Source organism: Rhinopithecus roxellana, chromosome 9, assembly GCF_007565055.1.
Source record: "Rhinopithecus roxellana isolate Shanxi Qingling chromosome 9, ASM756505v1, whole genome shotgun sequence".
In the NCBI taxonomy this organism is placed as follows: Eukaryota; Metazoa; Chordata; class Mammalia; order Primates; family Cercopithecidae; genus Rhinopithecus; species Rhinopithecus roxellana.
Window position 1 is genome coordinate 13,139,087 of NC_044557.1, and position 18,045 is coordinate 13,157,131.

Sequence of the window (18,045 nt, forward strand, 5' to 3'; positions counted from 1 at the left end):
TATGATCTCATATTTGGAAAAATCTAAAGACACCAACAAACTATTAGAACTGATAAATAAATTCATTAAAGTTTTAGGATTCAAAATCAACATACAAAAATCAGTGGCATTTCTAAATGCCAAGAGTGAATGATTTGAAAATGAAATCAAAACTGTAATCCCATTTGTAATAGCAATAAATAACAAAGAAATGAAAGATCACTACAATGAAAACTAGAAAACATTGGTGAAAGAAATTAAAAAGGATGCATCGAAAAGAAAGACATTTTGTATTCATGGATTTGAAGAATCAATATTGTTAAAATATCCATAGTACCCAAAGCAATGTACAGACTCAATGCAATTCCTAACAAAATGTCAATGACATTCTTCAGATAAATAGAAAAACAATCCTAAAATTTTTTTGCAACAACAAAATATCCAGAATAAACAAAGCTATTCTGAGCAAAAAGAAGAAAACTTGAGGATTCACATTACTTCATTTCTAATTATACTATAGAGATATAGTAAGCAAAATGGCATGGTACTGTTAAAGACAGACACACAGATCAGAGGAAAAGAATAGAGAACCCAGAAATAAATTCATACACCTACAGTGAATTCATTTCCAACAAGTGTGCCAAGAATATACATTAGGGGAAATGACAGTCTCTTCAATCAATGGTGCTGGGAAAACTGGATGGGGGATAAACATCCCATTTTCCATGATGTGATTATTATGCATTGCATGCCTCTGTCAAAGTATCTCTTGCACCCAATAAATAAACATACCTACCATAGATGTAGAAAACCTTAAAGACTCCAAAAAGTTGTTATAACTAATGAATGACTAGTAAATTTGCAGAATACACAACCAACATAGAATTAGTAGTATTTCCATACCACCAACAGCAAACTATCATAAAAAAATTAGGAAGCAATTTCATTTACAATGGCCACAGAGAAATATTTAGGAATAAACTTAACCAAACAAATGGAAGATCTCTATAATAAAATCTGTAAAGCATTGATGAAAGAAATTGGAGGAAATCCAAACAAATGGAAAGGTATTCTGTGTTCATGGATCGGGATAATTAATATTGCTAAAATGTCAATATTAACCAAAGCCATCTACATATTTAATGAAATCCTTATCAAAAAGACAATGCCATTTTCACAGATTTTTTAAAGCAATGTTCAAATTCAAATGGAAATGTAAAAGACTGCCAATAGACAAAGCAATCTTGAGCAAAAAAGAATAAAGTTAAGGCATCACACAACATGACTTTAAAATATACTACAAAGATATAGTAAACAAAATGTATGGTTCTGGCATAAAAATAGATACATAAACCAATGGAACAGAATAGAAAACCCTAAGAATAAATCCATACACTTAAAGCCAACAAAAGTGTCAAGAACACGTATTAGGGAAAGAATAGTTTTTTCAGTAATGATGTTGGGAAAACTGCATATCTACACTCAGAAAAATGAAACTAGACCCCTATCTCTCACCACACACAAAAATCAAATCAAAATGTCTTAAAGACTTAAATTTAAGTAAGACCTGAACTTTAAGTAAGACCTGAAACTATGGAAGCACTTGAAGAAAGCTTAGGGAAATTGCTTCATAACACTGGGCTGGGCAAGGATTTTTAAAAATAAGACTTCAAAAGCAAAGGCAACAATAGCAAAAATAGACAAATGGGATTGTATCAAACTAACAACAACAACAAAACAAGCAAACAAACAAACAAAACCTTCTGCTCATCAAAGGAAATAACCAACAAAGAGACAACTCACAGAGTGGGAAAAAATATTTGCAAATTTCCTGTCTGACAAGATATTAATAACCGTAATATATAAGAAGCTCAAAAAACTCAATAGCAAGAAACCATGTAATTGGATTTAAAAATGGGCAAAAGATCTGAAAAGACATTTCTCAAAAGAATACATACAAATGGCCAAGGTTTACATTTAAAAATGCTCAAAATCACTAGTCATTAGTGGAATACAAATCAAAACCAAAATGAGGTATCACCTCACACCAGTTCAAATGGCTATTATCAAAAAACAAAAACAAAAACAAATAACAAATGCTGGCAAGGATGTGGAGAAAGGGCAACTCTTGTGTACTGTTGTTGGGAATGTAAATTCATACACCCATTATGGAAAACAGTACTGAGTATGCACTCGAAGACCGTGAAATCAGTATGTTAAAGAGATAGCTGCACTCCCAATAAGCAGCACTATTCACAATAGCTGAGATATGGTATCAACTTAAATGTTCATATACAGATGAATGAATAAAGAACACGAGACATATTTATATATGAATGAATAAAGAACATGAGGCATTATATATATATATATTCTCTACAGCTGTACAACAGAATGAAATCTTGTCATTCACGGCAACATGAATGAACTTGGAGGACATTATGTTAAGTAAAATGACCCATGTATAGAAAGACAAACACCACATGATCTCACTCATCAGTGTTATCTAAAAAATGTTGATCTCGTACAGGTAGAGAGTACAATAGTGGTTACCAGAGGCTAGGGAGGGGAAGAGTGAGGGGAGATTGGGAAAGGTTCACCTGTGGGTACAAAGTTACAGATACACAATAAGTTCTGATGTTGTATTACACAGTAGGGTAACTATAGCAAATAACTACGTAGTGTAAACCTCAACATAGCTAGAGGAGATTTTGAGTGTTGCCACCAAAATAAACGATAAATGTTTAAAGTGATGGATTTGGCAATTACTCTGATTCACTCATTATACAATGTATATATGATTCGAAATATTACACTGTCCCCCAAACGTGTACAATTATTACATTTCAATTATATAAAAACATTAATAAAAATATTAGAAGTTTTATCAACAACAACAAATAACACAAAGCTAGCGGACTCACACTACTGATGTTAGACATTGTAGTACTACAGTATTCAAGACAGTTTTGTATTTGTGTCATGAGATACAAATAGATGAAGGCAGCAGCATTTAGGGTGCAGAAATAGGCCCACATGTATGTGATCAATTTGTTTTTTGATAGAGGAATAATAATTCAGTGAAGAAAGAATAATATTTTCAACAAATATGCTGGAACTATTGTATCTCCCTTTAAAAATGCCTTTGATCTCTACCTCACTTTTGAAACAAGTGTTAAATAAAAATAAATCATAGATTTAAAATAAAAAGCATACTGTAAAAAACCTAGGATAAAAAATACGTGAAAATTTATTTCCTGTGTTAGGAATTTTCAAAAGCATGATTCATTAAAATGCAATGAATTAGACTTCATCAAATTTAAAAACTTCTATCCTTGGGCAACATTTGAAGAGACAATTCACAAAATAATATATACAGATGTCAAATAATAACGTGGAAAGTTGCTCAACATCATTATTCTTTGGAGAAATGCAAATTAAAATTTAACAAGTCATGACACATCTATTAGAATGTCCAAAAATTAAAGGCCTGACCATAAGGGATATCTACGAGATTATCTTTACTCTGCTGGTGTCAACGTGAGATGTAAAACCCTTTGGAAAACAGTTTTGCAGTTTCTTAAAATGTTCAAAATATACAACCATAATATCCAGTTATCACACTACTAGGATTTTACCCAAATATAATAAAAGTATATGTCAAGACAAACACTTTTCATAAATATATACATCAGCTTTATCTGTAATACACTAAAACTTAAAATCAAGCAAATGTGCATTAATGTGGTAATACACAATATACAAACGGTGGTAGAGCCACCGATGAAGTACTACTCAGCATTAAAAAGAATGATGAGGCCGGGCGCGGTGGCTCAAGCCTGTAATCCCAGCACTTTGGGAGGCCGAGACGGGTGGATCACGAGGTCAGGAGATCGAGACCATCCTGGCTAACATGGTGAAACCCCATATCTACTAAAAAATACAAAAAACTAGCCGGGCGAGGTGGCGGGCGCCTGTATTCCCAGCTACTCGGGAGGCTGAGGCGGGAGAATGGCGTAAACCCGGGAGGCGGAGCTTGCAGTGAGCTGAGATCCGGCCACTGCACTCCAGCCCGGGCGACAGAGAGAGACTCTGTCTCAAAAAAAAAAAAAAAAAAAAAAAAAGAATGATGGATTTTTGCACGCTGTTAAATGAGCAATGTTAAAAATAATTATGCTGTATGAAAGAAACCACACAAATTCAGACATACGGTATGATTCCATTTATATAACAATCTGGAAAATGCGAAACAAGACAATTTTGCCATATTTGATCCCCACACCCTCAGGATTTTGAAAATCTATATATTTAGAAAAGAAAGCCAATGAGAATTAAGACAATTCTTTCAATAATGAAACCCATGTATACATGTGTATAAATTCAACACACACACACATATACAACTTTCTATTATTTGAATAACCCTTTCCCAAGTCTTCTAAAGTGTATATTTTATTTTAACTGTAATACATAATTGTTTACATAATTAGGTGTGGGCTCTTTTAGTTTAACTGTAAAATAACATTTACACCTCTTTTTCATGTGAAATAACCGTCATGTTTGTTATCAAATGATTTATGAGCTAGCTGATTTTCCAAGAGTTAATTTATAAAGACACATTACATTTTTTGAGGTGGATTCTCCTTTAGATCATAAAATGCCAGCATATTTTATCACCAAGTGTTATGAAATGGACCAGAACAACAATAGGCTCATTATCCCCAGATTGTGTGACTCCATAATGTGTTTTTAACATTTATAAATTGAATATATAAAGAACTAGGATAATTTCTTTCTCAAATTGAAAAAAATAGATTTTACATCCCCAAAAATAAAGACCAATTGTCAGTTTCATTAATAGAATATTTTGTCTAAATACACACAAATACACATCTTCAATAACGCTAAAATTGCATGAATTAAATATACAACTTATTAGATTATAAATTTCAGGTTATACATCATTATTCTGTAAGCCACCATATTGCCAGAGAAAAGGGAGGGGTTGGAACTAGGTCCAGTTACAATGCCACAAAGCTTGCTGTTCTTACCAAGACTCAGTTGTTTTTCTTGAATAAATGCTCCCTGGGTTCAGTGAGCCTTTGTGAATTTCCATATTTGTTAAAAGTTGATTCTATTTTTGCCATTCTTCTGTTGCTTTTATAGAGAAGCAAAACTGACAAAATTTATCCTACTCCTCTTTCTTTTCTGATGCCACTCCAGAAATGGATTTTTAAAGTGTCCTGAAATTCCATAATTCTCCCCAGCACAACTAGAGACTTTAGTCACTTTCTATTCCAGCTGCCAGCATTCTATGTATGGTATGTACACATCTATAATAATGTGTCCAAATTATTATGGTTAGTCAAATGTAAATATTTCTGTAGGAATAGCTGCCACAGCTAACATGTTGTTTTAAATAAGTATAACTTTATTAATTTAAACTAATGTAAACAATTTGATTATATTATTTTGTATACTGCCTAATATAAAGCTCATTATATTAATATTTTAATGATGAATTAATACTTTATAATGTTACTCTCAGGTAAACAATTATAGAAGAAAGTTAATGAAAAATGCTATTTTTGTGGAAGGAATGAGATTTATTTCAGGATGAAGAAACTTCAGTTAAAAATGAGTAAAAATGACACATGTAATAAATTATGACCTAATGGTCTAGGTACATACAGTAGTGTGATGTAGGCCTGGTTCTCTAGGCCTGTATGCCTTTACCTCTAATATATTGAGAGAATTATCACAACATCACTTGACATCCATTCAGTTATCCCTATTTTGTTCATCAGCAAGACCACTGTCCCACCTTTCATCTTTTCAACAGAAAGTTATCAGGGCAAGTTGAATTTCAGTGTGTTCACTGTAAAAATGAACCAGTTCAGGATGGCTGTTGTGGCTCATGCCTGTAATCCCAGCACTTTGGGAGGCCAAGGCAGGCAGATCACTTAAGGTGAAGAGTTTGAGACCATCCTGGCCAACAGAGTAAACTTGTTTCTACTAAAAATATAAAAATTAGCCAGGCCTGGTGGTACATGCCTCCAATCCCAGTTGCTCAAGAGGCTGAGGCAGGAGAATCGCTTGAACTAGGGAGGCGGAGGTTGCAGTGAGCCAAGATTGCTCCACTGCACTCCAGCCTAGGTGACAGTCTCAAAGAAAAAAAAAAAAAAAAAAAAAAAAAACCAAATCCAAATCAGTTTTCTTAATAAAACAAAAACACATGAATGTGTCTCAGATGCATAGAAAAAAATGGAAAACTTACTCCTCATGAAAAGTGAAGTAGGAGATACACTAATGTGATTTCAAGTGGAGGCAATAACTAAGATTATTTAGTTGGTTAATTAATTTTAAATATAGGGTTGTTTTTTTTTTTTTTTTTTTTTTTTTTTTTTTTTTCAGTTTTGAACTCCTGTTTGGTTCTTTTAACAACTACAAATTTTAGCACTATGTCCTGTTCTTGTCTTACAATTTTGATTTCTTTATTTAAAAAAATCATGATTAAAAATATTTTGGATAGTTCTTTAGTCTCTATGCATTTTTTTATAATGACTTATTTCCTCATATGGTTTATAATTTTGGGTCCAACCATCTTCTTCAGACAGAGAATTTTTCTTGAAAGCATCATGCATTCTGGAGTATGGCAGAGTTCATGTGGAACTAATCTTAGCACTTGTCTCAGTTGGACTGCAGTGGCTCTCTCCCTGTGTTTTGCTTTCATTTTAATTTATCTGGTTAGGGTAGTGGTACCATCTGGGTAGCACAAATTGAAAATCAGATCTCAGGGAGCAGAGAACTTCTGGTTCATTGTAGCTTGGGTGACTTTTAATTTGTTTTGATACCTAGAATACCAGGAATACGAGGGAGTTATTTAATACATATGTCATCAGAAATTGGATTATATGTGCTTTTAAATTTCAATTTCCTTAAACTGGCTCAGATTTTACTAAACAGGAAATGTATTCTAGTCATTTAATGCATTGTTGTCATACTATGAGGTGAGTTTTCCTAATTATGTAATAATATAAATATTTAACTATAAATTAATCCTATTTCTTAAAATTCTTCATGTATACAATGGAAAGTAGTAATGAAAAAAAAAACTATTAACTATTATTTTCAGGTTTCTTAAATGCCGGGAAGAATTTGTTATGATTTTCAAAACTGTGAGCTGCCAAAATAATTGAAATAAAATCTGAAATAGTTTTGAATTACATAATTTCAGATTTGAAATAATTATATAATGAAAAATATTAGCATGCTAGCAAATAAAAATGATGAATAATAATGAACATCTATGTTTACATACGAGTATGTGTCAGAACATTATAGTGTTAGAATATTGAGGTTTTTTATTACCTGTTCTATGTGTGATTTATTCAAATTCTCATTTATTTTACTTAATGTTATTCTAAACCTGGATATAAGCAAAGGTGGCAAGAAGTGGTCCCAGTCAGCAGGCTGACTACGTGAGAAGTGTTAGCTGTAATTGTCATTATGATTACAGAATAGCTTTGGGGCTATCAGGGGAGTGACCACTGTAGTAATATACTACACCAATATTAATATCTCCCATGTTGAGGTTAGAAAAGGCATGAGAGGGTGATGACACAGGTCTAGAGTCATTCTTAAATTAAAAAAAAAATCACCATTTTTTTATTTTGGAGAAGAATTTACAAAACAGCAGATTTCCATTTTTATAGATCTGACTAGAAAACAGCCTTGTCTATCGATGGACATTATAATCTTCTCCTATAGCTGATGCTTTCTTCTATCTGAGTGATTTCTTATTAATGACATTTTCCCTCTACTGGAACCCTATAAAAACACTAAACTGTAGCTCTAAGATGACACCTATCTTGAACTATACCTGTCTGCAGTTCTCAAGATGACACCCATATTAGAATCACCTGGGAAAGCATGGGAGCAACAAAGGGAGCATCCCAGGTGTCATCACAGAGCAAGTAAGCAGAGTCTGCTGGTGACAGCTCTGCTTTCCACACTGTAAGTAAGGGACTTAGAAACAACTACAGGCTGCTGCAGCATGTGGCAAGACATGTACACCTCCCCAACCTCTGCATTTATCCAAAATATCAACTTGACTCAGGACTGAGGGACTTAAGTTAGGAGGGAGGGGACTTCTGGAGCTGAAAATAACTAGACCAGAGCATTGTAGACACAATGAACTCTCCAAAGTGGTTCTCTCCAGTGTTCTAGTTACACATGGCTTTGGAAGCTGATCTGGGCTAGCAGCATCATTAATGATACAATTTCTACAAAACATAAATTCTGTATTCCAAAGAATAAGTGTAAACATTTGGAAACTTTGATGATAATGATAGCATAGATTGAGAACTTTACATGTGCTACTATTTAATCCTCAAAATAAACTTACAGGATAGTCACCCTTATACAAATGTAACAGATAAGGGAACTGAGGTTTAGATAAGAAAAAGGTCTTACATTTTATACATTGAAGAGCATTTAAACATTTTTATCATTAAAATTAATATGTAATTTATGTATCATTTATAAATAGCTAGCATAGATATTTAGATTTGATCAATGGTTTCAAATCAAAGTTGATATCAAGAGTAAGAAGTTTATAGAGCTGAATAATCAAAATTATTTTTGTTCTATGCATTGCCTTAGACTTATTTGAAATACTGTCAGAAAATTGTGAAAAATCCGTTTGAATTTTGAGATAAATTAAAAGTATGTCTTCCAAAAGTTAAGATATACTAAAACTATCATATGTAAATAAAACTGTAAGTTCTTCAACAATGTATTCAAATAAATATCACTATTTTGTATAAACAATAATTTTTGACTTAGATACACATTTTAAAGTACTTTTTAATATAAGTAGAGGAACCTACATATTATATAATATGAAAGAGATAGCTGAAATGTATATTTCTCACTGAAGATAGTAAATGACAGTATCAATTATTTCTGTCCAGAAATCAGATAACATTATCTTCTATAATAGATCAAATTGAAGAAATATATTATGTAGCTTTCCAAGTATGCAGTATGCTTTGATCTTACCTGCTGGTTTACAGGAAAATTTCTGTTGATTTTTTTAATCTGCAATGATAAATAAATAATAAAAGTGAGAAGAAAAGTATGTGGTAACACAAGGCCCTCAGAATTTTATGCAGATTATTTTTAGCAAACTAATATATATTAATATCCTATTTTGATATACTGAAATCATCACATATAAAACAACATATATAAACAGATTTTTTCTTTTTAAAATTGGCTATCAAAATTATCCCACATTTCATATGTAAACATTTTGGAAAAGATTTCCCTTTAATTTTTTTTTTTTTTAACTCAGAAACCAAAAGCCTGTGCTCAAACAATGCTAAATGATTATCTATCAAGAATGTAGAGAGTAACTTTCTGTGGTTTGTTTTTTGCACTTTGAAATTATATTATATCCAATTTGTTTTAGCACTCAAGAGAACAGGGAAATGCAATATCCAAATGCTAAAGGATAAAGTATGTGTGTTGAACATTTTCAGTCAAGACTCCAGATAAAGTCTAACATTTACTTTAAGAAAATTTAATCAATGATATTTTATAAGAATTTAAAGTAGGTCTTCAGAGAAAGCATTTCCTCTGTCATACGCCATGGAAACAAACTTTAAAAACCAAATAAAAGTGAGCATTAAGTTTGGATAAAGGACATTACATGAAGTCTTTCTTCAATAGTGCTTTTGCTAAATAAAACGATTACCTTCCAATGGCTTTATAGAGAAACTTAAACATGCTAACTCTGTATGGTACACACTTACAGCAGAATTAATGCAGACTATATTCACTTATAAATCATGTCATTGACTTATTTTATTTTGTCCTTTTTTAGTTCCCTTTTGTCCTGCTGACTAGTGTGAAATAATATATCATTTAAACAGAAAAAGTACACAAAGTTGGAACATCAACAAAGGTCACATCTACAAGAACAGATTTATTGCAAGATATTTCTCACTTAAAATGTAAAAATAAAAGAAAATTTGAAAACATATGTGTGATCTGAGCAAGTTTAGGTTCAGAAACCATGTACTTCTTACATTATTATGATCATTTCAAAACACCTTTTGGCTCTGCAAAGGAATCTGCTAAGGAATCTCTGAACCTACTCATATATGCCTTCGGCTAAAATCAGCACAGCCTGGAAATACAGATGGAAAAGCTGATCTCTAAACATATTTTATTAATCAATTAAAAAATATATACTGAGTACTTTGTGGATATCTACTTTTTGCTAGTTCATATGAATTGTTATAAAGAATTCTAAAATTCAACTAATATTCTATGTGGGCCCTTGTCTTCAATAATGTACTATGTAGCTTTGTAAACTGCAATGATTTTTAATCCGAAAAAAAGTCTGAACCATCTTTCTAGGAACTTGAAGATCACCTATGAAAGTAAACACTTCATGATAGAAAGTAGTGGTTGAGCCAAACACGGAGTAGAAAGTAGTGGTTGAGCCAAGCTTCTGAGTCTAGCACAGAATTCTTGTCCTACTAACCCGCCCTTGGGAGTGTTTGCAGAATTAAGATGTTTTCTTGCACAGAGATCTACTTTCTCTCCCACTAGAGTGTTTACTAGACCATCAGAATTATTTATCTGTGAGGAGTTGTTACATTACCATTTTTTGTTTTTGTTAGTTTCCCTTAGTACATACCTGACTCACCTTGGAAAAGATCAATTTATTAACTGATACATGAATGTTACCATCTCTAACCTTTGAATGGTTTCTTATATAATGTTACTACTATTAAAATAATAAAATGTATGGTGTATTTCCTACCACTGCTCAAAAATAAGGAAATAAATTGGGAGTAACTTAGAATATAGAATATATTATGATATATTTTACATTAGAATATCTGTATCAAAAATTAGAATACAATAAAGAGGTCATATATTAATGACTAGAGAGAATGACAAGACAGTGAGATATGCCAACAACCAGAATAAAATGTAAATAATAATATTAATACGTAAAAACTATGTTTGGAAAATATTAAAATGGCCTTTAAAAATTATGTGTAGATTGTTTTCGTAATGTGGCAAATACAATAATAAAATAATAAAGTAGAACAAGGCATTAAGTCAATTATTAAAGAAGTAATATTCTTTAAAGTGGAAATACTGATAATTGTGCTCCTCTTAGTCAAATGATATCATCATAACCTTTCAAATACTGCTTCTCTATAACTTCATAATACTTTATACTTGAACAATTTACGTCATTCTAGGATTATGTAAAAATATTCAAAAAGAATGAGTCAATGCTTAAATACCACTATGTGTAGTATTAATAGATTTATTTGGCAAGAAAATAACTTGTGCAAGCTGATTTCCACTGAAATTTGTAGCTTTTTAATTGCGTATTAGTGTAAAATAATCTATTCATGTTTATTCATGCTTCAATGGAAATATAAACTTAAATAACCAAACTACTGACTGCACAGGAATGGAAGACGGCGAATCAAAATGGGGGGTGTGATGTCCAGCACAGAAAACTCCGTCCACCTGTTACCCTCATTGTGGCAGCAAGAAATGTACATCCATTTTATTCAGGAATTTTTCCTGGTGTTGTAGATACAAAATAATTCCTTGTTAAGATTTAAAATCTGTACACACACCCAAATCCATTTTAAAGATGATTTCCATCTTTCCCATAGCAAGTGGAGTATAACAATATAAAATGTTCCATTTGCTAGTACTTATACTAACATTTTAAAATAAAACAGTAAATAAAAATAGGGAGAATTAGAACATTTCATATCTTTATTTTATTTTATTTTATTTTATTTTATTTTATTTTATTTTATTTTATTTTTTGAGTCAAGAGTCTCGCTCTGTTGCCCAGGCTGTAGTGCAATGGCGCAGTCTCAGCTCACTGCAGCCTCCGTCTTCTGGGTTCAAGCGATTCTCCTGCCTCAGCCTCCACAGTAGCTGGTACTATAGGCGCCCGCTACCACGCCTGGCTTTTTTTTTTTCTTTTTTTTTCTTTTTTTTGTATTTTTAGTAGAGACAGGGTTTCACCATGTTGGCCAGGATGGTCTCGATCTCCTGACCTCATGATCCACCCGCCTTGGCCTCCCAGAATGCTGGGATTATAAGCATGAGCCGCTAATTTTTTTTTTTTTTTTTTTTTTTTTTTTTTTTTTTTTTTTTTTTTTTTTTTGAGAGGAAGTCTCACTCTTGTCCCCCAGGCTGGCAATCTCCGCCTCCGGGGTTCAAGCAGTTCTCCTGCCTCAGCCTCATGAGAAGCTGGGACTACAGGCAGGTGCCACCATGCCCGGCTAATTTTTGTACTTTTAGTAGAGACGGGTTTTTACCATGTTGGCCAGGTTGGTCTGGAACTCCTGACTTCAGGTGATCCGCCCGCCTCGGTCACCCAAAGTTCTGGGATTTCAGGCGTGAGCCACTGTGCCCGGCCAAACCGCTAATTTTTAACAGTCTAACATTTTTAAATATATACACAGAGAGAGTATAAATAAGTGGAAATATCACAGCAATTAAAACATATGTAGCATATACTGAACTATTTATTATGCTAAACAATAATCAATATATCCAAAATTTTTTAACACTGTGCATTCATTACAAATGCTTATGGTGATATTTACTGATTGACAAGATACAATGCTTTAAAAATGTTCTAATTTCAAGACAGCTTTATGCAGCATTTTAAAAATTATATATATACACATATATATGCATATGTATGTATGCATATATGTGTGTATGTATATTAAACATAAATACATATATTTATATATGCATACATATACACATACACAAAGATTGATAATTTGGGCATACATCCAGTCTTACAAATTTAGATTAATGTCTGTAAGAATGAATTGAAATTTATTTTATGTTTAATATGCATACATAAGCAGACATATGTGTATGACAATGATACTGACAGTTATAAATATAAAATTCTAACAGTTTTGTTTTTTATTTAGGGATTATTACATGAAAACTTCCTTTACTGCTTTGTATTTTATAATTATTATTATTTTGAAATATAACTTTTAAAATTAGAAAATAATAAAATTAGTTTAATCTTTATTTTTTAACAAAGCTATTCCATTATTTAAAACTTTGAAAATATAAAATGCCATCAAAACAACCCCTGGAATACACATGTTTCAAAAACACCTGTTTTATTTTTCCTCTCTCTAGCTAAACTTTTAAATCTTTCACAACATTTTAAAGGCTTATAAGGATCCTCAGTACTCAGTAATATGTGTGTGTGTGTGTGTATGTGCGCGTGTGTGTGTGTGTGTGTGTGTGTATTGACCAAATGAAATGCAGACAGGAGAGAATGTCATTATTTACTTCTAAAATCTTTTAATGACCTTCTACCAAGTGTGACTCATGGTGATAAGTGCTGGAACATGGAAATGAAAGATCCCGTGCAGAGATGGCATAAGGATGCCCCCTTTACAGAATCCAAACAATCCAAGGAGGCTGCAGAGGGGAAAGAGGGTAAGTTTAACACAGGAGCTAAAATGCAGTTGCATAAGACTTTGTCAGGCTGTGCAGTCAGAGAGATCTGGTGTTGAATTCCAGCTGTAATTGTTACTAAATATCCTCGGACAGATTATCAATTATCAAATATCTAGATCCCTTCATTTGTAAAACATCAATAATAACATTAACTGCATATATTTGTTGGAAAAATTGACAGGAATTTAGAACTCAATAAGTAGTGATTATAATTAATATAAAGTAAGCTTGAATTCCTTTCGAAGATAAGTGCATTTTAAAGAATTCTGAGCAAAGATGTCTTTCTTACACTATAGTTTAAATGCATACTCCCTTCTATTTTTTTGTCAACTCTAGACTAGGATTTGCACACTCAGGTGCCAACTGGGTGACGATCATGTGTGAATCAGGCTGTGTGGGGAATGAACAGATAGAGGGAAAATGAAACCATTGATGCTCTCTCATAAGTGGCACTGGTGGAATATCCTAGTGTTTATCAATTGGACATAGTATACCTTCGTTTCCATTTACAACCGTATTCTAGGAAACCTAAATTATAAGTGAACTCTCAATATAAAGATACTAGCAGTAATTTGCTTTGAAAAATACTTATTTTTAATTATAACATTAATATCAATAAAGCAAATTAAAATTTAATTAGAAAAAACAAAAAGTATATTAATTACAATTTAAATTTATTTTAAACATATGGCATTATTCATGTTTAATATAGTGTCTGCTATATTATATATAGTAAAATACTAAAACATAAATATTTTTAGTAATAAAATGCATTCATAGAGCAAAGTTTTAAAAATTGTCTACTCTTGGTAGTAATAGTAATTCCAAATAATGAAAATTCTAAATTGTCTGCATCATTTTTAAGACCGATCTTCAAATAAGACAAACCAGGGTTTTCCAAAAAGACATTTTCCATGTTACACTTCTTAGAAACCAATGCTAATTTTGTGTTATCAGAACAATTTGTGTTATAAGTAGCTTAAAAGGGAGTATAATTTTGACTAAAATAAAGGTTGTGTTTGAACTTGAAGGCTTTTAGAGATCAAAGGGCATACTTGCTGTCCATATCACAAAACCGGCTGCTTTTGGAGCACAATTATTTAAGCTATTAATCCTCTGGCTGTAAAAGGAGCAGAATGGCTTAGACCAAGGTTGCCCAACACGTCATTCTACAAAATGAGCAAGAGCTATAAATGACCACAAAGTAAAATGGATTCAGATAAATGAAGGTCATGTTAAGGCTTTTAAAAATGAAAAACAGAAGATAAATTCATATTACATTAATCTCTGCTTGATTTCTTGGCAACTCACTTTTCGGCCAGCTGCCAAAGCATACGGTCTTGTTTTCTTGTGTTCTTATTTCAGGTAGCAGACAAGTAAGTTCTATCTATGAAAATTCTGTATGAATGACCCAGAGCCAATGCCTGCCCCTTCTCCCCAAATACTGGCCCCAAGCTGCCTTGACTGAGAACACTTTCCATTCCAAGCACTTTGGGCTTTCCTGGCAGCGAGAAATGAACAACACATGGACCCAGTGCCCACCCAGGTTAGTGGCTCTTCAGCACAACACAGCAGAATGGCAGCTGCAGCTGCAGGGACTTCATCGTGTTTGACTTGCACAGCTGTGGTCGGTGCCAGATCACAGTAAGAAGACTGGTATCCTTCTCCCACGGGCACACTAATGCATCATCCTTCCACCACCAAAGTACATCTTAGGAATCATGTTTCTTTCCAGATAACGTCTAAACTAAAACCTAGAAGGCTACCGCTGTTCAGGTGTTATGCTGGGATATGCTTGTGACAGCAGTGTTGCTGTCTCTTTCAGGAGCAAGTGTTGACTCTCTCAGGGTCACCTTCATTAAGAGTATCATCTCTCAGACCTGTTTTATTTTTCAGATAGCAATTCAAATGGTTACTGTTGCCAAAAACAGTAACTTATCTTGGAGACTCTGTCTTCTATCCTTGGTTTATGCTTTAAAATAGAAATTACTTTGAAGTTTGCATGTCTATTTTTATATAAAATCTTTTAGGAGTGATGCTGCTTTCCTGTTCTTTAGAATTTGTTGTTAATGCACATGTGCCTTCTCAAACACATCTCCATGGAGTATATTGAAGGATATTTCATATATTTTGCATTCTTTTTTCTCAAATACAAATCCATTCCTTAAAACTGGAACATTCCATATTGTTTCTTGATATAATGTATCAAGTTTTAATTATATGTTACCAAAACGTACCATTTTAATATAGAACTGACTTAAGTGAAGAATAGGGAAGAATAGGGAATAATTCATGCCTACTTGGAAGTAGGAGAGGACACAATTTATATTGTGTAATTTTTCAAGAACTACTCACAACCTCATAATAAGAAATACAAGTTATCTATGATCTATATTTATCAGTAAAAGATTAAATATAGGCAAATATCACTAAGAGAAGAATTGCAAATAATGTATGTAGATATTCCACTCTCTGTTAGGACGATACAATTGAAATTTCTTTTGCTACTTTAAAAGAAGACATTTATCTCAAAAGCAATAAAGTATTTGACTTTTTTAAACAATAAGCTCCTTTACAAATCTGATGAAACTTGGTTGGGTGTGGTGGCGCACGCCTGTAATTCCAGCACTTTGGGAGGCCAAGGTGGGCAGATCACAAGGTCAGGAGTTTGAGACCAGCCTGGCCAACATAGTGAAATCCTGTCTCTACTAAAAATACAAAAAATTTGCCGAGCATGGTAACAGGTGCCTGTAATCCCAGCTAATCAAGACGCTGAGGCAAGAGAATCACTTGAACCCAGGGGGCAGAAGTTGCAGTGAGACGAGATTGCACCATTGTACTCCAGCCAGGGAAACAGTGTGAGACTCCATCTCCCACCACAACCCCCCCTCCAAAAAAAAAGGAAAAGAAAAGAAAAAATAAATCTGATGAAACTTATCTGACCTCTATTAGAAAAAATTAAAAAAAGCTCAGCATTTTTCTATTTACTTGCTGTTCCAGGGGATTTATAGACACTTTGAAACTTTATAGAGACTTCCAGCAAAAAACAAAGTTCATATTATTGCACAAGAAATATTTGATTTGACCTATTTCCTTCCATCGGGTACTAAAATGTATTGTGAATATGTGAATATCCTTCCTCACAGAGGATGACTATAGGAAAAAGGAACTGAGACTGACAGTTAAGATATGTCCATGGCAGAGGGCTTTGCATCTCCAAGAATTTTTGATGCTAGAGTTATTTTCTATCATATGAACTGGTTTAATGGTTCATATATTTTCTTTTTTTTTTTTTTTTTTTTTTTTTTGAGTCTCACTCTGTTGCCCAGGCTGGAGTGCAGTGGTGTAATCTCAGTTCACTCCAACCTCCACCTCCCAGGTTCAAGCAATTCTCCCGCCTCAGGCCCCCAATTACCTAGGATTATAGGAGCTGCCACCATGCCCTGCTAATCTTTGTATTTTTAGTAGAGACAGGGTTTCACCATATTGGCCAGGTTGGTCTCGAACTCCTGACCTCAGGTGATCAGCTGGCTTCAGCCTCCCAAAGTGCTTAGGATTACAGGCATGAGCCACCACGCCTGGTCTCATGTGTATTCTCAAGGAACGTATCTAGATTCAGGATGGGGTGACCTACACAAAGGAAACAAAATCTAAGTAGTGTTAAGTTCTTATTTTTTTGAGAACATAACATATAAAATTCAATTTTTTAAAATATCAGTTTATTTCATTTTATGCTGCAATTGTGATAAGGAAACTCAAGGGGTCTTTCTTGTAATTATTTTTGATTTCTAGAAAACTGTAGGCTCTTTGAGCTTGGGAATTCTGTATTCTCCTATCTTTTAATTCCCAAAATATGTGATTTTAGTTCTGTGAATGACACAAAACACAGAACAGAAAGTTAAAAATGACACTTTTGTGTAGTATTTACTTAAAAGGACATTCATTAAAATATGCTATTCAAAACCAACCCTAGGTCATCATGTTTGCTTAAATGGGAACCTCCAGACTTATTCAAGAAAAAAAACAAATTATGCTTGAATTTCTGTTTTTTTCTAGAATCACAATGGAACATTTTCTGCTAAAAGAAAAATTGCAGTACCTCAGATAAATCAGACAGGTTGATACTTTCAGATGTACAGTACATGGACACACGCACCCCCCCACACACCCATACACACTAAAAATGTGAAATTATGCTTAATTGTATCTTTATTTTCTCTATACTACTTATCAGTATCTAGTAACTGCTTATTGTAATAGTTTTCTTTTATAATTTATTTGCTCCCCTCACTAGAATGTAAGTAAGTTCTAGGTCACAGACTTCTATCTGTTTCAGTCTATACTGCACCAATTTGTATCTAGAGAAGGTCTAGGTCTTCTTAGTAGGTGCTCAATTAATATTTGCTGAATGAATGAAAAGACAGAGAATAACTCAGTTACAACAAAATTAAACTCATGAATTTGAAGTTTAACTTTGCCTTGAAAGCTAATCACTTAAAAAGCAAA

General features: G+C 33.0%; 1 protein-coding gene across 4 annotated transcripts in view; it reads right to left on the bottom strand.

The window, feature by feature from the left end:
• SNTG1 (syntrophin gamma 1) overlaps positions 1 to 18,045 on the bottom strand; it is a 929,093-nt gene that overhangs the window by 209,083 nt on the left and 701,965 nt on the right. For all 4 annotated transcript variants that reach the window (XM_030938149.1, XM_030938152.1, XM_030938151.1 and 1 more), the window contains one exon: positions 9,043 to 9,081. In XM_030938149.1, coding sequence (XP_030794009.1) covers positions 9,043 to 9,081 — 39 coding nt within the window. The remainder of the gene's footprint in view (positions 1 to 9,042; positions 9,082 to 18,045) is intronic.